Here is a 20,009-nt window from a genome sequence, read left to right as displayed (position 1 = left end):
TCCCTCCAATAATGAATGTGTTTTACAGTGTTTTATTTAAATAGTTACACAGCATTCGAGTGAATAAATGCAAAAAAAGTATTATTTGTGTAATAAGAAAAAGATGCAAATTTTGCTTTGTTGTTTTTCAGAATTTCTTTTCACCATACAACAAAAGAAACAGCTCCACAGTCCAACATTTCACAGCTAAATGAAAAGAGAAATTCTAGACAGTTATTATGTAGAATAGATTTCATGTATATTGTTATAAGTACATATTACTTTGAAACAAACCCATTGACTACTTTGTTAGGAAAGCCTCAACTGCTCATTTTCACAATTGTCTAATCAGCCAATCACATAGCAACAACTCATTATGCATGGTAAGGTATGGTCAACACAACCTGCTGAAGTTCACACACTGGTGATTTTTGCTTCAGCATTTGGACGTTATTATCAGAATTTGGCATAAACAACATGAAAGCATAAATCCATTATGCCTTGTAACACCAGTTCAGGGTGGTGTGTGGGGGATATTTTCTTGGCACGTGTTGGGAAACTTAGTAACAACTGAGCATTGCTTAAAATGCCACACCCTATAGAGTATTGTTGCTGACCATATTGACCCATTTGTGACCATAGTATACCCATTTTCTGATCATTGCTTCCAGCAGGATAGCACGCCGTATCACAAAGATCACATGATTTTAAAATAGTTTCTTGGACATAACAATGAATTCACTGCACTCAGATGGCCTCCACAGTGACTAAACCTCAATCCAATTAAGTATATTTGGGATGTGCTGGAACGGGAGATTTACAACTGTGTGATGCTAGCATGTCAATAAAGAACAAAATCTCAGAAGGATGTGTACGATATCTTGTTGGATTAAGGCAGCTCTGAAAAGAGATCCAATCTGGAACTAGCAAAGTGTAACCAATAAACTTTCCAATAAGTGCGTGTTGATGGATGTAATTGTCCCAAGCTAAGGAGACACGGTGTGGGGTAACCGTTTGGCTCACTGTGTTGAGTAGACAACCAATATTCTGAAAGGCTACTGCAGGAGCTGGGGTTTGAGTCTGTCTTGGGCCATTTCTGGCCCCCAACTTCATGCTGCTGATGTTTCTGCTGTTTTATGTGTGGATTTAAAGAAGTTATCCGTTGAGTTGATCTGTGAGGTTTTTGTTTGTAAAATTTGAGCTCTGTTTTAAACGTACTTGTCTTCATACTCAGTTGTCCGCTGGAGTTTCCCCACATAGTTTCGATTCTGGTTAGAGCCAGTTCAGGCTGTTATGTGAAAGGAGTAGCAAACACCAGTGTATAAAAGCATCACTGATTTTGATTTTCGCATTTCATAGAACAAGAATGCTCAGTTTGAAAAAAAGGTATTTTTTTAATGGTAATGCTTCATGCAGTCAACCAGCTAAATGAATTACTTGTATTTAAAACCCCTCCCAAAACCAAAAACAGCTTTCAGCTGCACTGATGTATTTGGAAAAGATTTTATCTAAGTGTAAATTAACATAAAAATCTTGGATTAATATGCCACTGAAACACAGGGGTGATGGCTGTGTAGGTAACTTCTTTTTCTTCTTTCAGCCACGTTCAGTTTCTACCTTTGGAGGTTGCCTCGGGGCATCATCTGCCTCCACCTCAAACTATCCCTCTGCATGCACCCATTCACTACATCCATAAACCTCCTCCTAGATCTTTCTCTTTTCTTCCTGCTTGGCACCTCCATCTTTGTCCAGTATATCCACTGTTCCTCCTCTGCACATCTCCAAACCATCCCGACCCCTCTTACTTTGTCTCCAGACTTTGTCTGTATGATTAGTGTTAACCAGCAACTACAACATTTATGATCATTGTAATTATGTGTTATTTTATATCAGAGCAAATGTCTTTTTGTTTTGAGTATAAAGACATTTGCAAGTGACTTATTTGTGGTGCCTATAAATACTCAAACAAATAAAACCATATATATTTTTTTCAGTCTAACATATTCCCAAGAAATGTTTTTCTCATAATGACAGGGTTTCTTTGCGGCTTTTATGTAAAATTGATTCTCTTCATCATTTTCAACCAGCTATTGGCCTTAAATATTCATCTTTACATCACATTATCGTGGTTGTTTTCTGCACATTTTCCTCCTCCTTTATCAGTTGCCTCAGGCTGCTTCTGTTTAGTTTATTTCTCCCTGACCAATTGTATCTCTGTTTTGCTGCTCTGTGCCATTTCCACCGTGAAAATGTGGCTCCTCCTGTCTCACGTCTGTGGGGTTTTGATGGAAGGGACCCAGCATTTCTGCAGTGCCTGTCAAAGAATTTGTTCCAGCAGTCAAACACAGTAAATCACACTCTTGAACTGATCCAGTTAGTTTAAACATGCATGAACATAAATAATAATGTACCTGCAGGGACAGCTCTTTCCTCCCCTTGCTGGTTGTTCTCCTCTCTCCCATTCATTCTGAACTGTAGGCAACAAGGAACTCAGTGACAGGTAAGCATGACCAGGAAGGAAAAATCTGATAATTCAAGTTTAGAGCCCTGTCTGCTTGCAGTCATGGGTCTCTCTTCTCACCCGCTGTGGTTTCACTTGAAACAGCAGCCTCATGTAGCTGAAGATGAAGATGAGACTGAGGAAGATGAAGTTGCTGGAGACACCTACAATGGCTGATATGACGGGGAAGTAGTACAGCAAGTATCTGGTGAGGCAACGGGTAAATATTATATAAATCTGAGGAAAAAGTGTCTTGAATGTGTAGTGCAGACTAAACAAAGACCAAAACACAAAAAGCAACAGAAAAACGTCTCCTTACAGAAGCATAAACTGGGAATAAATACTAGGGAAATGTAGCACAGGACCTGGGATATGTTAGGGGGAAGTGAACTGAGGCTCTGACAAGGACAATGAGGAAGCAACAACTCAAAGCAACAAACAAGGAGCACAAACTCCCAAAATAAAACAGGAAATAAGATAACTACATAGGGAAAATGCAGACACATAAATATGAGGGACAAAGAAGAGCAAAATGATGAAGCTACTTAGAAACTAGGAGCAAAACTAAATACAAGAATACATGAAGTGAATATAAACATTAAACAAACTGGGGATCACAAAGAAGAAATAATTCAATACAACTTCAAAACTTCAAAGGTCCAAGAAACTCTGGGTAACCTGAGCCAGAACCATGACAAAAAGTATGCAAACTGTCTGCCAGAGACACCTCTCAAAGACTTAGCAGTAATGCATCTCAAAGTCTGCATGTCTCTGAGTGTGGTCACTGGGACTGGGCCAAAGTCTACACAGTGTCGGGACCTGGGGTCATTGATTTTGGCAGCTGATTAACAAAGATGAGGATCACTGCTACCTGAATTCAAGTTTTTCAGAGCCACTTCTGAGAAATGTGTGTCTCTTTCACATCCACATCATATTTCTATTCCATTTATTGTGGTGTTATTGAGCTGAATGTAAGTTCTGCTTCATTCCTCATAAACCACGAGTGAAAGCAGAGCCACTGGTGCCTTGGCTTATCATTGTTATATCTCTGTCAAGTAACCAACCCATGATTTTGAGGAAAATCTCACAAAATGCCATATTCTGACAGTTGGTCACAGGAAAAAAAACAAAACAAAAATTTATATTCCATAAATAATCAAACTTTGAAAAGTTCTAGCTGAAGCGCTCCGAGTCAGCTGGGGTTTTTTTTTTGGTACAATAACTTCAGTGTATTTAATGAGCCATTCAAAATTTTGCCTTCATACTGCAAACATTTTCCTGGAAGAAAGCCCTCGAGGTACATATGAATGGATCGAAAACTTCTTTTGGGTAAACTTTTGAGCGTCTTTATTCCCACACAGTATTTCTGGTCGAAACCAATCGCAGCACATGAAAGCTCTCCTTTTTGCCTACATTTCAGTACCAGGGTAATCTGGGTATGATTCCTTCTGGTCGAAGCAATTTTCTAAAATAGTGACATTTTATCACTTGTGCTCCATATGATCGTTTGGATACATCACAGTTATCAAATAGCTTTAGACTGTGAAGAGAACCCTGCAATCTGAGTACACAGAGGAGCCTGGAGGAGGTTTAAATGTTACACGTGTTCTTCTTTTTTCAAGAAAATGTGTGCATTATGTGGGTAATTCTCACCTTATGCCAGTGAAATGAGCATGAATGTAGAGGTCAGATGAATATATCTGCACCTTGCTGGACATGATCTCGATGACAGCCGTGACTGAGGGAGCATACTGAACAGAGAGGGAAAATAAACTTGTTAATTAGGTGTCAGTTAAATATTGACCTGCTGTTTCCGTATTAACATGTGTTTCCCTGTATCCCTGTCCTGCTTATTGCTCCCTACTCCCTTTTTATCTAACATCTATATATGCAGGACTCACTGGGTTGTCTGTGAAGTCTGAGAAGAGCTCCACCTCCAGCACTTGTTTCTGCTCGGCTGCTCCAGTCAAAAAGGCCGGGAGGAACAGCAGCGTTCCCAGCGTCCTCAGCAGGTCTGAGCGGTATCGCAGTATGCTCTGACCACAACAGCACAGCACAATATCCTTCACTTACAGTGCACATATTATTATCCAGACTCTGGGATGAATTAATTTTGCTCTTTTGTTACAAATGTGCAAGTCGGTGCAAAAGGTCTTTAGTGATGAAATTTAAAGAAAGGATTACAGATGCAGGCTCAGACGCTCATGAGTTTATACTACACCCATGAACCAATAGGCTGTTCATGGTGGTTGTGGATTAACTTACCGGGGTTTTTTGTAAATTAGACACATGCATCTAAAAAGTATGGAGATGTGTAAACAATTAAAACAAAACTCTTATAATTTATTTCTGTTAAATTAAAAAAAAAAATGCTTTAAAGTTTGAGTATCGGTGCTGAATCAAACAGTCCATGTCACATATTCATCTTGTATTTCTAAGCTGTCATGTCACATCTTTGTCCTGTCATCTCATTAACCTTAACACTGGGATGACCTGACACAGTGGAAGACCTGCCATAAGCAGCTCTAATCTGGCTCTGAGCAGGCTGTGTGATTAAAAGGGTTAGCATGCATCAGCACTGTACTCACAAAGCGAGAGCTGGAGGCAGACAGCTGATGTTTTCCCTGAGAAACACACAGCAGTGCAGCAGTGAATCACTGGAGTAGCTGTTAAAAGTACACTATTTGATTGCATGTAGACGCGCTGGTGCTGAGTGAGTATGAGTGCAGCTTACAGAGTGAGCAGAGGAGGCCACTTGCTCTCCATCCTGAGAGAAACAGGTTGTTTTAATCATAAACATCCCCAGCTCCCGATTGTTTGGGGAATCCGGCATCTCCAGCTGCAAAGACATCCGATAGGGCTGGCCGAATGTCAGCGCCTCGATATATATTACAAAAAACATATGAGTATTCTTGGAATGCATATAAATATATACATATATATAATATGAATGAATGTCTATAGGGGAACAATTATGCTTATTTCCAGCCATATATTTTTATTTTTAGAGTCTACTAGTGAGGCTTTGCATGATTCATTGTTTAAAATTAATTCACTGTCTGAAACAAGCCCTTTTAGTTCCTCCCCACTCCGCTCCCCATTAAGGACCACTTTCTTCCTCTAAAGAAAAGCCTAATAAGTCCCCTGCATGGAGTAAACTGATGAACTTACATGTTTTTTATTTCTGATCAGAGAGATGTTGGCCATAGGGTAAGAGCACAAAAACGAAGCTGGAGATTCACAGTCTGTCCTGGAGATTAAAACATGAATAAATGAGAAAGAATGGACCACAGAAACAGAAGCTGGATGGGACTTGACACACACACCTGTAGTAGTAGTTCACAGGTGCAGAAAAAGTCGCCTGGGGCATGTAAGAGTAGTAGAAAGTCCCGTACAGAAATGCAGCGATCCACAGGAGGAGGAAGACAAATGAGAACACAATTGAGAGCTGTACGAGTCTCTGCTGGGCCCGTGACATCGCAATGAATACAGCGTACTGGAGCTTCACCAGCGCCCGACCAATAAGGACTGATGGTTCTGCATCATCTTGTGAATGCAAGTTGCTTTGTCGCTCCATTAAATCTAAAAACCAAACAAGCAGTGAAGGTTAATAAAACACATCGATAAAGGTTATTTTATGGAAATTAGGACTCATATGGACTCAGCTAAAGCAGGTTAAGATCCACATTTTTGAGTCTGAAAATGTTTCAATGTTATCTGAGACGTCATCTGCTTCACATTTTCCTGAAATACAGACACACTGAGCATTTCATTCACTCCCAGACCCTCAGTGTGGCTGATGATGTTATGATGTTTCGGCACAAGCCTTCACATTCATGTTACTGAGATCTGCAAAACCGCTGAGTCCAATCACAGTCACATGCAGAGTTCTTTCATATCAGATGACTTCAAACTGTGTCAGCAGTCAACTGCCAGACTGATAATATTCAGCAGTGAATCAAAGTCTGATGGTACTTTTCTGTGTTTTGATAAGATCTCCAAAACCACTGACTGAAATGCAGCCCAAACCATGATAGAGCCTCCACTGTGATTTACAGATGGCTGTACACACTGTTTAGTCTAGTTCTTGTGTAATTTGGCATTCCTCAGCATGTTCCCAATATTTCCCTTCCTTAAAAATGTCTTTTTCTCTCAGATCCACTGTAGTTTTATTTTTTAGGAATGACATTTCTTCTTTTGTCCTCCACTTGTCCAGTTTCCTCAAATTTTTAAGGAGACACTGCACATCATGACGAGATATGGCAAGCTTTTAGCTAACAGCGCTTTGAAAATCCCTTTGTTGTTGCCAAAAAAATAAAAAAAATAAAAATGTCTATGGAACTGTTATCTTTGACATTTTTATAGATGGTAAATATAAATGAGGGGTAGCTCAAGAATTTTACACAACACTGTAAATCATAAAAGAAGAAGGGAGTTGAGACTTTCTCTTCACATCCTGATAAAGCATTCAAGAAAAAAGTAGGATCCCATACAACATGCCTGCAACAGTTATCTGTCCTGCTATAAAAACTCACCTCTTGCTTGCGCTGGCCAATTGTGAGCAGTTAGGAAACGTCTTCTTCTTCCCCTGAAGTCCCCTCAGTGGAGGCTTGACACAGATTTTATGCAATATGAGCAAAACTCCCCCAGGAAACTTCTCCTTAGTGGCTCTCGGACTCACATTGGACAGGATTTAGTCCATCCCACACTAAGACAGATGCTGTTGCCAACTGTAGCAGAGTTCTCAGAACTGAACAAGACTGCAGTAACACTGCGACACACGTCATCAAAATACTCCGAATGTACGAGACATTTCAAAGTGTACTATGACATGTGAGATTATTTAATGATGGTACTTGAAATAATGCCTACAAACTAACATATTTGTCCATATTCAGTGTTCGAATCCATAGCGTAACAAATGCTAACTCATGATCTAATGCTGCATGAGGTCTAATATTCTGAACTGTGTATTGGTTTTATGTCCAGCAGAAACTGATAATCATATCAAACTGTTTGCTGAACTGATCATTTATTGTTGATCTATATTTTTTTTTAATCTCGTGGTCCATCGTCCCCAGGGGTTTTTTGTTTCAGTTTTGTGTTATCTTGTGTTCTTCTTCATGTCTTTTTTAATAGCATTATTACTGGTAGTGATAATAGTCTCCCCAGTGTTTCTATTTGTATCACCCTCTGTCTATTTTCTGTTTTAATGCTTTGATCCCCCTTTTGTTCCTTTGCCTCTGATATCCAGTTAAGTGTTAGTATTCATGTTTCCAATAGCCTCTGTATCAGTTTGTATTAGTTTTATTTGTATTAGTTTTATTTGTATTTGTATTAGTTTTATTTCACATCTTGTTCCTCTCCTGTTAGGAACGTTCAGAGAGCTACACTCCTGTTTTCCTCTTTATCTGTTAGTTCATTTCAACACTGTTTTGTGTTGTCTTGTTTTTGTCTCTTATTTTAATATATATATATGTGTGTGTGTATATATATATATATACACACACACACACACACACACACACACACACACACACACACACACACACATATATATATATTAAAATAATCATTAAATGAAACACTAGGATCTCTTACTTAAGTAAGAGTAAGTACTTGTTATGTGCTACTTATGTGCTACTCAAAATGTATTTATTTATGTTAATAATTATGTAATAATTACTTTATTATGTTATATATGATATTATGCAGACATATGATATATGTATATATACGTACATAATAAAATACAAAGACTTATAGTAAATGAAAACTGGGAATGAACGTGTTAAAAAAAAATTTAACTTTTAAAATCGAAGCAATTGAGTTGGCCGCTACTTTCACTTCAAATAGAAAGCCAAATTACAAAGACAGGTGTTTAACCCCCCACCAAATAAAAAAAATAAATAAATGAATAAATAATAAGGATACGGCTAACTACCTCATATCTAGAGGTGCGAGTGTGATTCACAGTTCAAGGGCGAAAACACAAAAGCTACATGCCTTGGAAAATCGTTGTGATCGAGCTTCACCGGGAGGAGGCGCTATTCTGGGGCTGAGCAGAAAAAAACCGCCAAAATATCTTCTGGCGTAGAAGAAGAAGGTTTTGTCCAATCACAAGCTGTGTTTGGTGTTTACCGGAAAAGATCCCGTTTAACGTTTCACGTTTGGAAAACTGCAGAAAGGTAAGGGTGGAGATATATGTCTTTTAAATAAATGTAAGACTTTTATTGCATGTTGTATGGTATTGAATAGGAATTTTTTTTCTCTGGAATTCTTTGGAAAACATGCATGTGCTCACTTTGAGTATGTCGTATTCTGTGTATGAAAAATGGAGATCAACAAATAACTATTCTCATCGAAAGCCAGGAAAAAAAATATTGTTTTAAAGTAAGTATTACTTTTGGCTGCTCTCAGATACTCAGGCAGACTGAAAGCTGTCCACCAAAAAGTTTCATCCTGTGCTGTGATGCGTGGATTACATAGCTGAAGGTCTGACAGACAGTTATGGTTGACAGGCAATCAAAAAAGCCTACTATTGTGAACCTATAGTGACATCTGCAGTTGAAAAATTATTTTAATTGCAGAAAAACACTCAGATTAAAGGCTGAACTTTGTGGCTCAGTTTGTCTCACATACAATTTGTTTTCCTTTTTTGTAGTCTGTGACTGTGTTTGATAAAAGAGACTGAGGTTAAATTAAAAACTAAAAATGTACTTTCTTTTTTCTTCTCTCTCCTGGCTGCAGGATGTCCTGTAATTCCAGTGTTATTCGACTTTGTGCATCATCAGTGGGACAGGCACCGCAAGCTCCAGTCCACCTCATGCCATGTGAGATTGAACACAATGGGCCAGCACAGGTCAACCAATACTTCACTGCTACCACCAAAGACCAGAAACAAGGTAAACACAAAATCTTTTGATATCTGCTAATATGGATTAATCCACAATGGACAGATAAAAATGTAGAGATAAAAGATCACTTAATGTGTAAATAAAGCAAACAGCTGCCAGTATCCTGGTTTTAAACTATTTTTGCTGCTTTTTTAATAACTGCTGTTTCTGATATGATTAATTTGTTTTGGGGGTAAAAGTGGAATTTTTAGTTAAAGTGAGTTGCTATTTAACACTTAAGTAAGTAATAAAAATTTAGCTTTATTGTCCTTTTTGAGACAGAAAACACTAACAAAACGCAAAAAAACCCAGCATATGCTAAAGCAAAGTGGACACATATGAACACTACCTGAATGTCTGTCTGAACAGATGAGTTTTAAGCTTCATTATAATGGATGCCACAGAGTCAAGGGTGTGTGTAGAAAGTGGTAAACTATTCCCTAGTTTTGGAGGTTTGGAAGTCACTATCATATTTAGTTTTCAAATGGGTTTGCAGAATCACAAGAAGACCCCTACCTAAGGACTTGAGAACACAAGTGGAGTAGTTTGACAAAATATGTGGGGACCTCAACCTGTAAGGCCATAAAAGTGAGAACCAAGATTTTAAACAATTCAAAAACTTTAAAAGTGGGATGTTATGCAAAGACTTATGAAAGTGAGTTAAAGCCTTACAGGATCAGTTTAGACAGACTGGAGGCGATAAGTAGGTGCTTTAGGAAAGAAAACTGCGCATTACACAGCACACATCAAGAATCCTCAATGCTTTGTTTTGTTTTTTCCTTTCACATTGCAGATAAGTCAGTGTCATTCAGGGGACGTGGGTTAAAGGGGCAGGAGATCAGCTGTCCGCAGGGCTACACAGGGCTGGTACTGAAAGAGATCAACAAACCTGGCTCAGACCAGGAGGTAAATACCACTGGAGTTGTGGGTCCAAGCACTAACTATTTCATAAAATCAGATGCGTAGATGAGGTTTTTGTAACTTGTGTTTATGTGTGTTTTCAGGACAGGACAGTGAAAGTATCCTCTGTATTTGACAAAATGACCTACTGGAACCTGGAAACACCTCCTAATTCAGATGATACTATTGTGATGGCAATGGATTGGCCTGATTTGGCTGAGGCAGTGAGTTGTTTTTTTCCCCTCTTGGATCCATTAATCCAAGATCAAACCAAACTTTGTCTCCTAGTAATTAATATTTAATACATTTAACATAAATAATGTGGGTTTTTTTTGTGAAATATGATCCAAACAAGCTTGGGATACCCTTGGCTGTATTTTGGAGCAGGTTCATATACTATTCAGTCACCTTTAATCACATCCTACAAGAAATTAAGCATGTAATACCAGTTGTTGCTTGAAGCTGCTGTTCTGAGTTAATTACCAGTTATTTCCTGGATCTATATTACTTTTCCATCTGTGGCTATTCAGTACATGTTCACCAGGTTTCATAAATATCAATCTGGATCAAATTACACTGCACTGAAAACCTCAGTTGAGGCTCATTCTCTTTGGTGGAGGAACCGTGTTTAATTCAACTGATGAAAATACAAAAGACACAGACAGAAATATTTTCAGATATTTGCAGGTTTGTCCTGATATTTTGTCTCTTCACAGATCCACGCTCCAGTAGAAGACTGAAGAGGCCGCCTGATGTCTCCTCAGCATTTTACATATGAAATGTGCCGCTTGCCGGTTATTCATGATAACTGGTGGAAAGGCTTAAGAAATATTTTCAGTAAGTGCTGCTTTTGCAGAGCAATAAGTTACACAACCTTTGTATATATCTTTAATGACATGTTTTTTTCTAGTGAACAAAAAAAATAAAATAAAAGTCACTGACCAAAGTGTGCAATGTTTTATTCACTGAAAAAATTACCATGTTCATGTGGCACGTTCTACTCAACACTGTTTATTCACAAGGGCACATTTAGATTCTGTAGACTGGCTACTATAAAACCCTCTAATATGTATTAACTGCAATTATGATATGATAACGGTATGGTAATAACGACACACAGCAGCTGTCATACAAATACACTTAAGGTGGTGCAGAATGAAAGAGTGTTTAACATTAACTTAAAGTTTAAACAGAAGGCAGAAAACTGCATGTGTTCAAGTGTGTCGATACTGTGGTGGTTCTCAGTCATGGTAGTTTCAAGTGCTTGAAAACTATTCATTGCAAATGCGTAAATGACCCTCAGGTCCACCTCCAAGGATACAGTCCCCACTAAGACAGTCAATCAGCTGTCTCAGACAGCTGATGAAGCCTCTTGGATGAGAGGCTTCAATCAGCTGTCTCAGACAGCTGATGAAGCCTCTTGGATGAGAGGCAAGAAGAACATAAAGAAGTCCAGCTGCCTTCTTTTCAAGCACTTGAGACGATATGCTGTTCTGTCAAATTACAGAAGTAAAACTGGTATGAGAATTAATCAACCTGTTAGCTAATCAAGAAATGTTGGCCAGGAGTGTTCAGGGTTTTGTCTCCTTGACAACATTTGATTGTATCTGATGAACAATGTCAAACAAAGTCTGAAATGTGTGGTGATAAGATGCAGAAGTTACGACCGGACATGCACAGAGCTGAGAGCATAACTTGCAGTAAACTACAATGTAAAATCCAATCCTGCGCAGGTCACTGGAAATAAAAAAGTTAATTTAACACCTTTATCCATTTCTATTATTTTCAGATGCAACTTCAGTATTTCTGGATCAGTTACTCTATGTTCCTCATTTGACACTTACTGCATTGGAGATAAAGAGGAAGGAAATGAAAACAAGAGAAAGAAACAAGGCAGGTATTGACAAAGTGACTTCAAAACAGTTCGAGCTCACATTAGGTGCTATAAAATGGCACAAAAATCAACTGTTTCTGCCACTGAAAGAGCAGTCATACAAATTTAACAAATAAAAAAATAAAACCTTTGTGTTTGTTTTGAGTTAATACAGCATAAGTGGTATACCATGTCACATGACTAATATTTTTAGACATCTTTTTCATCTCTGATAATTTTAACAAACATACATCTTTGATGCAACAATGATGAAGATATTTAAAATTACAAACTTGGGTGCAAAGTGTCACTTAATATTACAAAGAGTACACAATAGTACAGCTATCAAATCTGTTCCAGGGCTCCAGTAGACAACAGTGAACATTAAACAGATTAGATTTGTGAATGAAAGAAGTACCAATATGTGTGGGTAAGATTGGGATCAAATTTCCAGAAAGGAAAGTTGGGGTATCTGTGGAGCGTTTTTAAAGTGAGAGATATAAAAGTCAGTCAGTGGCAGGGGTGGGAAATTTTGTCTCGGCCACTCAAACATTTAACCAGCCACGATTTTTATTTTTTGTGTGTAACATTTGCCTTGTTACACATGTGTGTAACATTTGCAATGTTGCGTTATATTTACTCCAGAAATATAACGCCACATTGCAAATGTTACTGATCGATTTTTCCTCCCTCTTCTAGATCCCCCTTTTCCATTAGTACCTACTCGGATTGATTCGCCACGGGACTCAACTCAGATCGACTGGTTTTCCATTACAAATTAGTACTACCTAACCTGCGTGGTTGTCAACACAGCAATGCGTCAGAAAACCCTGCAACTTTATTAATATGCGACATGAACACTACAAAAAAAGGTGGACGTTGAGGCAAGAATATACCTGCTGCTCGGTCTGTGGCTTTTCGTCAGACTTGGGGACCACAGAGTTGTTTTTGTAGCCATTTCCCCTGCTGCTGTGTTTCAAAAATGGTGGTTTCAATTTTCGCGAACGCGACGCTCTCATGACTCATTGAGTGATACTACCGACAAACGTCACATTTTAGTACCTGCTCAGATCGCATAATGGCATTTACAGCAGACTAGCAGCAATTCAGATGCATTGTTGCCCGCGAAATGTCAGTAGTGCAAATTGATTGTAGTTTTTTCTGTTCAAATTTAAACCCGCAACGGTGGCTTGTGCATTGTTCAAATTTACACACCACTTCATAAATTTACAGACATTTGGCCAGTGTCGGGTCCTAACTTCCACCACTGGCCAGTGGGTAAACTGAGCTCTACTTTTCGAGTTAACACGTGAGACATACAGAGGTAACTGTGTGGTAAGTTTAAAAGGGTGCTTTAGAGAACTTTTAACCATCGGATTTCAATTTTAACTCTATTAATATTTTAAAAGTAAGCAGAATCAAGTATGAATGCAAGTTAGACAGGCAACTGCGGAGGTAAGAACTGATTTGGGTAATGTGTGTTAAAAAAAAGAATCCAAAACAGATTAGGTCTTGATGGATGCTCAATCATCCAGGTAAGTAAATCCCAAAAGGTTGATTCTGTTCATCTGAATGTAGCGTTTTCAATGGGAGAAACGTTTTGTCACTCATCCAAGTGACTTCTTCAGTCTTATCTGACTTACAATGCTTCTAGATGAGAATACTCTTAAAAAGGTGCTTGAATTCACTGAGAAGGCTCGTCTAGCACAGCATGAGAAGTCTAAGACCAGACAACAAGGGAAGTTTGACTTACTTGTTATGCGTCGGAAACGACAGCAAAATACAGAGAGTGTCCCCAGCAGCCAGAAGAGAGAAGAACACATGTGGACAAGTGGGTGAAAAATTTGTCTGACAGACAACTCACACAACCAGAGAAAAACATCCTTGCAAAAGGTTTGAACTTTGCTGTGACGCCGAGACAAATCCCACTAGTGGAACTGATTACAGCCACAGAAACAGCAATTCGAAACAACAACATTGCAGACTTGGAAGCAGAACAACTACAGAGTTCCAGCCTGTCTCAGCAGTGCAAAGCCCCCAGCATCTAACATCAGCATGGAGGAGAGGAAGGCACTCACATCACTTAGTAATGACAATAACATTATCATCCTTCCGACAGACGAGGGTAGGTGCACGGTCTTGCTAAACCAGAAAGACTATCATGAGAACATGCTGTCACTGCTCAGTGACAAAAACTTATAAACCCCTCAAATGAGACCCAGGAAGTGGCTACAGGAAGAGGGTGGTAGATTGTCTGAAGCAGTTAGAACAAGACAACGCTATTGACCGGACCTCATATGACAAGCTATAGGGGAACCAACACCAAGTCTTTACGGTTTGCCGAAGACACATAAACAGGGTGCACCTTCAAGACCAATTGTCTGTATGATCAACTCACCCATTGGTAGACAGCTCTGAACACCGCATCCAGAACACCTTGGATTTTGTTGATAAGGTGAGGGATGTCATTATGGAGTTCACCAGGGAGGATACAAAAACTAACAGGTTAGCCTTCTTAGACTGTGAGATTTCCATCATTAATGGGGGACATTTAAAAGCTAATGTGTACCGTAAACCTACACATACAGATCAGTATTTAAGGTTTGACTCTCATCATCCACTGGAGCACAAACTTGGTGTCATCAGGATGCTTCAACATAGAGTGAACACCATCCCCACAGACACAGCGCCAGGGAAGCAGAGAACATCACGTCAAGAAGGCCCTAGGTAAATGTGGTTATTCCAGCTGGACATTTGTCAAAACTGGGAAGGCGCCTAAAGAAAGCTCCAGCTGATCCAGGAGAGAAGGACATCTGCTGCCTAAGCAAAAACCCGTAGTGGTGCCTTATATGTCAGGAGTATCATTTTCTAAACACTGAGTCTCTGTGGCTTTTAAACCCCAAAAACATGCTGCGTCAAAAATAGGTCCATCCTAAGGATAGGGTCCCTCTACATAAACAGAGTAATATAATATAATGTAGTGGATGGCACAACACAGAAGTGCTAACTTGTCAGGCCAAGACTCCACAGTCTATTTACACCTACAGGCCAGTGGACACTCTTTCAATGATGAGGATGTACACATCCTGGATAGGGAGGAACGCTGGTTTGAGTGGGGAGTCAAGAAGGCCATTTAGGTGAAAAGGGAAAGACCATCTCTGAATTGAGGAGGGGGCCAACGGTACATCTTTCGTGATCTCACAATGCAGCCATTCCCCAACTCTCTGTGAACGGTACTCATGGCCATTGATCAGTGGTCTTTGATCAGTGGATGTTGATCAATGGTCAGGACAATTTGCATATTAATAATCAAGGAACTGACCTTACAACCCATTGTTCATTCAGTGAGCTTGTTCTGTTATTGTGCAATGTATAATGTACTGTTTGTAAGGTTGGGGAAACCTGCAGTCAGCTGAGACTGAAGAAGATAATCGGTGAGTGATGAAATGATTCTCCCATTGAAAATGCTACATCCAGATGAACAGAACCAACCTTCTAGGGCAAAACAGGTTATACGTCTAGGATTACCTGAAACAAAAGTTCATAAATTGAGGAAATAATTAGCTAGATAGAGATTGATTGGACGATGGGAGATTGGAAAATATGTGCAGCAGGATAAGCGTAATTTATGGTCCCAAAAATGTGTTTGTCTGCGTACATCTTTCCATTCGGGGTGAAGAATACAGAACAGGCAGTGGCTGCAGTTGACAACTTTTTACTGTTTTAACACTCTGCTTCACTTCAGCTCTTTTGTGTGTTATGTATGCTGTATGTATGCTGATGGATCAACAACAGCACAAGAAAAAGTGGCTCACAGACCGGTTGCACCACATACTTTGTACACTGCCTCCATATGACAACACAGCTCTCTGCAGGTATACGGGCAACCCCAAAACTGCCAGCGGACAGCAAACACGCTCTCTTTGTTGGACCATAAACTCAGCTTTAGAGTGATTAAGGACAAAGAGAGATGGAAACATACTGATGAATGAAACATGTGGTGAGCAGATGGAAGGAGTACTTTAAGGAGCTGATGAATTAAAAAATCAGAGAAGAGGACAGACAAAAGATAGTGAATCAGGAAATACAGAGGATTAGTAAGGAGGAAGTGAAGGCAGCTATGAAGAGAATAAAGAGAGGAAATGTGGTTGGTCCAGATTACATACCAAACAGTATGGAGTCTTTGAGAAAATGTACATACTGTACATTTTGTTGTGGAAGCGAAAGGTGTCTGTGTTAGCTAAGAGGTGGAGGTGGTGGTGGTGGCTGCGCTGGCAGAGAGGACTCTGTGTCTGCTTTGCTGCGTTTGGCTGGCAGCGTGTGGTCATGCGCTTTGCGAATGTGTCGGTACAGATCGCCCGATTGTGTGTAGCTTCGGTAGCAGTAGCGACACTCATACGGCCGCTCCCGTGTGTGCACAATGGCGTGGCGTCTCAGGGTGTAGGTGCATGAGAAAGTTTTTCCACAGACACCACACGTTGGTACGTCCTCTACGAAGTTTCCTACAGAGTCCTGGAGCTCCTGGAAATATGCAACAGGGTCGGAGTGCTGCTGAGATGTGGATGGAGGAATGAGGGATGCAGTGAAGGAGGAAGCATCCTGGGAGGAAGGTCCAGCCCCAGAGGAGGAGGAGGAGGGAGAGAGGGGGAAGGAGTAATCATTTGTTTGGGAGGTCAATTGTAAGAAGCCCTGTGGGTGAGAAGAGAGAAACTGAGGGCTGTTCAGAACTTCTTCCTGGATGTCATCTTCAAAGTCATCATCAACTTCCATCACGGGTTCTCTCTCTCTGCTTTCCTCTTTCTCCTCCTCTAGCTCTTCATCTGATATAACAATGGCCTCCACTTTGACTTTCACATTCTCTCCATCATTGCCTCTCCTATCTGTCCCCATTAGAGGGTGATTTTTAGTATTAGATGAAGCGCCAGTGCCCCCCTCAGGTCCTTTAAGCATTTGTCTCTGAGGAGGAGGAGCAGCAGCGAGGGATTCTGAGCTCTGGGTTTGAAGCGATATGGCACTCTGAATTCGGATCTGTGGAGGCGCACGCCGGGACAGCGTCTTTGGTGCGCTTAATTGTAAATGTGAGGTCAAAGCTGATGCTTGGATCAACATAACCATCTGCTGTCCTTTGCCTAATGTACTTCTGTCATCAGTCACTGAGGGTTTCCCTAAAGAGCCATTGCGTGGGAGTTGCGGTTCATCAGGATGTGCACTGGATTCTGACTGGGGAAGAGCAACCAGTGAGCGACCAGCGGCCTGGCTCACTGGGATCAGAGAAGAAGAAGATGAGGAGGAAGGCTGCTGGTTACTGCTGAAAAATAAAAAGGAAGATACAAAGCCTTTTGATAACAAGAAATAAGAATGTTCAATTTCTTATGGTTTAATCTAAATAATGATCATAAGTCCTCTCAGTGAAGGCTGTATTGAAATCAAATATATCAAAATCAAATATATATATAAATATATATATATATATGTCCTTACAACCTTAAAAACATCTGATTATGAAACTGAATTAAAGACAACACTAAATAATTATAGAACAGAATTAAGTAATGTATGCTGCAATTGAAATGTTCTTGTTTTTCCTTATTTTCTGTCTGTAAATCAACAATTTATCTACCTGCATGTCTCAGTGGTGCTACAAGGACTACAGAGTGCTGTGCCTTCTCCCTGATGCACAGCCCCCATCCTGATGTGACCTCCAGGAGCAGGGGCGGACTGGCCTGGGATGAAGCCTTGCACCAGCTCTCCACCTGGGGGCAGAGGAGGGCCATCCATCCCTGGCTGGGTGGTATCGGCGAGATCGGGGCTCAAAGGAGTCTGAACTCGTGCCTCTGATGACCCCCCACCAGTCCTTTGTTCAGACTTCACAGTCTCCACATGGCTCCTCTCTGCCACCATGGATGCTGATAACAGTGGTGCAGCTATGGTGACTGGATTTGAGTGATCTGATGCCATGGCCACCATGGGCTCTGCTCCACGGTCACCCCCATCCTCCCTCCGTGTCTCTATTTCCTTCCTCAAACCAGCACTCTCTTCAGAGCGTGTGCTGTCTGCCTCAGCCAGAGGCCCTCGTCTCTGCAGCCGCCTCTTGCAAACTCTTACCACCTCATTCATGTGTAGAAAGCTTGCAGCTGCCAATACGTCCTCCACTGGAGGTGACTCTTCAAGCTGCAGCACTCCTTCATAGACAAAGTCCAAGAGCAAGCCAAATGCAGCTGATGTGACAATGTCACTGTCGAGCGTGACAGAGCTGCTGGTGCTGTTTCCTCCTGGAGAGTCTGAGTAGAACATATGGAAGAATGGCGAGCAGGAGGCCAAAACAGCCCGGTGAGCCAGGAAACGGGATGAGCCCACCAGGACGGTGCAGTCACAGAGGAAGCCCCGCTGGCGCTGAGACCGCAGGGCGGACAGCAGCTGCTGGGAATGATGAGGAAACTCCATCACCTGAGCAAAAGAGACAGGGAGAGATGCGTTTAACCCCTACAAGTGAAAGCTTCTGTATAAAACTATACTGAATCACAATACAGTAAAGCAAAGCACAATTATACAAAAAGAGAATCTGTTCTTGTGGGATAACTGTAGGTAAATATTGTGCACTGGGAAATGTTTAAAATGTCCTCAAAGCTGGAAACAGATTATAGTTATCACAGTGTGTAATAAAGCATTTATGACATGTCTGCTTTATAGGGAGACAACATGTTACCTATGCACAAAATAAAGCACAATAACCTAAATAAGTTAATTAACTTATTTTCTCTGAGTGACTAGGGTGAAACAGATGTACTCTTTAGATAAATTAATGTTAATGCTTAGATAAACATCTAATAACATTTTATAAGACTACCTGTAGAGAAATCATAGGGGGATACTACAGCTAAATACAACACAAACATTTCCTAATTACTTACACTTACTAACAAAATATATTATATGTTTTCTGACACTGTTCCATATAAACGATAACTGTTGAATAATGACACGTCTCATCTAATTTTGCACCAAGATACATTACTTTTCCAGAACAGACACTGGATAATGCCGAGGTCAGAATTGCTAGTGCAAGATTTATACAGTTATATACAGTTATGCAGGTTTTTTTTTTGTTGTTGTTGTTTTTAAATCATTATACCAGTAAATAAATGGCTACGGCTATAACTAAAAAAGAGAGAAGCTATTTTTAAAATTGGAAATTGATTATTTGGAGCAAAAAGTTAAAGTGGCTATCACCATATATCGAGAGAGAGAGAGATAAAATAAAAGACTCACGGCAAACTCTTCGTGTTTCCGTCTTTCAGCGCTGTTTAATGGCAGGTAAGACTTTAAACAGCCCTCCAGCTTTAACGTTGCTAACATTAGGTTTCCATGGTGACCTGCTCGAATTCTTCGGTCCGCTGGCAGATCTCTTCATCCACGAGCTCAATCTGTAACATGGGACGTTTCACACAAACAGGAGAAGAAGAAGCACGACTGAAAGCGTACACTTTTCGAAATTCCCCCTGCTGCCCAGCGAGAAAATCAGGTAACCCAAGCTCAACGATGCTAGCATTAGTTAGCCAAGTTAGCTCAGGTTCTGTGTTCAGTTCCAGCACCAGGAGTATCCGGACAGTCCCTACTTTAGAGCCCGCTATTTACCAGATAGGTTCTTATTTACCACGGACGGAAACTATCGTTTCTATTCTTGAGTGCGTCATTGTTTTTGGTGGGTGTCCTGAACATTTTCTTACCTGCAGCCACTCAGACAACAGCTGTCTGTCTGAGTGATGTTTTCCTCCAGGACAAAAAAAAAAGAAAGAAAAAGAAAAGAAAAAAAACCCCGCTTTTCCTCTGTGGTGCCGAATTACTGGAGCACTGCCCGTCA

At 40.3% G+C, this 20,009-nt stretch overlaps 3 protein-coding genes across 6 annotated transcripts; 1 reads left to right on the top strand and 2 right to left on the bottom strand.

The window, feature by feature from the left end:
* Positions 1–169: 169 nt before the first annotated feature.
* On the bottom strand, positions 170–7,092 carry LOC146392518 (seipin-like). Its single transcript, XM_084938714.1, has 10 exons — positions 7,015–7,092; positions 5,806–6,061; positions 5,651–5,729; positions 5,214–5,357; positions 5,068–5,103; positions 4,381–4,515; positions 4,133–4,230; positions 2,561–2,684; positions 2,391–2,451; positions 170–2,293 (listed from the first exon to the last, which is right to left on the bottom strand). Exons 2-10 carry the CDS (start codon positions 6,054–6,056, stop codon positions 2,163–2,165), a joined length of 1,059 nt encoding a protein of 352 aa, XP_084794840.1. The 5' UTR covers positions 6,057–6,061; positions 7,015–7,092; the 3' UTR covers positions 170–2,162.
* Positions 7,093–8,588: 1,496 nt separating this feature from the next.
* Positions 8,589–12,234, top strand: rnaseh2c (ribonuclease H2, subunit C). 2 transcript variants are annotated; one of them, XR_014802005.1, is made up of 6 exons: positions 8,589–8,667; positions 9,230–9,384; positions 10,169–10,281; positions 10,380–10,499; positions 10,992–11,112; positions 12,065–12,234. XR_014802005.1 is itself a non-coding variant. In XM_084948983.1 (5 exons), exons 2-5 carry the CDS (start codon positions 9,231–9,233, stop codon positions 11,013–11,015), a joined length of 411 nt encoding a protein of 136 aa, XP_084805109.1. In that variant the 5' UTR covers positions 8,589–8,667; position 9,230; the 3' UTR covers positions 11,016–11,219. The 2 variants fall into 2 exon arrangements, 1 of the variants encoding a protein (XP_084805109.1); XM_084948983.1 differs by lacking the exon at positions 12,065–12,234 and having other exon boundaries at positions 10,992–11,219.
* zbtb3 (zinc finger and BTB domain containing 3) lies at positions 11,218–19,971 on the bottom strand. Of its 3 annotated transcripts, none has more exons than XM_084948921.1 (4): positions 19,876–19,971; positions 19,418–19,572; positions 17,769–18,595; positions 11,218–17,456 (listed from the first exon to the last, which is right to left on the bottom strand). In XM_084948921.1, exons 2-4 carry the CDS (start codon positions 19,502–19,504, stop codon positions 16,385–16,387), a joined length of 1,986 nt encoding a protein of 661 aa, XP_084805047.1. In that variant the 5' UTR covers positions 19,505–19,572; positions 19,876–19,971; the 3' UTR covers positions 11,218–16,384. The 3 variants fall into 3 exon arrangements, with proteins under 3 accessions (XP_084805047.1, XP_084805064.1, XP_084805055.1); XM_084948938.1 differs by having other exon boundaries at positions 11,218–17,453; XM_084948929.1 differs by having other exon boundaries at positions 19,418–19,928.
* Positions 19,972–20,009: the final 38 nt, after the last annotated feature.

The sequence above is a fragment of the Perissodus microlepis genome, chromosome 2, assembly GCF_051167445.1.
Source record: "Perissodus microlepis isolate ML-2025 ecotype Zambia chromosome 2, ASM5116744v1, whole genome shotgun sequence".
Lineage (NCBI taxonomy): Eukaryota > Metazoa > Chordata > Actinopteri > Cichliformes > Cichlidae > Perissodus > Perissodus microlepis.
This window is presented reverse-complemented; position numbering and strand designations above follow the sequence as displayed.

Coding starts and splice junctions, on each gene's coding strand:
- rnaseh2c (XM_084948983.1), top strand. CDS start 9,231: ATGTCCTGTAATTCCAGTGTTATTCGACTTTGTGCATCATCAGTGGGA. Junction 9,385..10,168: donor CACCAAAGACCAGAAACAAG/GTAAACACAAAA, acceptor TTCACATTGCAG/ATAAGTCAGTGTCATTCAGG. Junction 10,282..10,379: donor AACCTGGCTCAGACCAGGAG/GTAAATACCACT, acceptor GTGTGTTTTCAG/GACAGGACAGTGAAAGTATC.
- LOC146392518 (XM_084938714.1), bottom strand. CDS start 6,056: ATGGAGCGACAAAGCAACTTGCATTCACAAGATGATGCAGAACCATCA. Junction 5,358..5,650: donor TGATCAGAAATAAAAAACAT/GTAAGTTCATCA, acceptor ATATATATCGAG/GCGCTGACATTCGGCCAGCC. Junction 4,516..5,067: donor CTGCCTCCAGCTCTCGCTTT/GTGAGTACAGTG, acceptor TGTTGTGGTCAG/AGCATACTGCGATACCGCTC.
- zbtb3 (XM_084948921.1), bottom strand. CDS start 19,504: ATGTTAGCAACGTTAAAGCTGGAGGGCTGTTTAAAGTCTTACCTGCCA. Junction 18,596..19,417: donor GGAAACACGAAGAGTTTGCC/GTGAGTCTTTTA, acceptor TCTTTTGCTCAG/GTGATGGAGTTTCCTCATCA. Junction 17,457..17,768: donor AGCACCACTGAGACATGCAG/GTAGATAAATTG, acceptor TTTATTTTTCAG/CAGTAACCAGCAGCCTTCCT.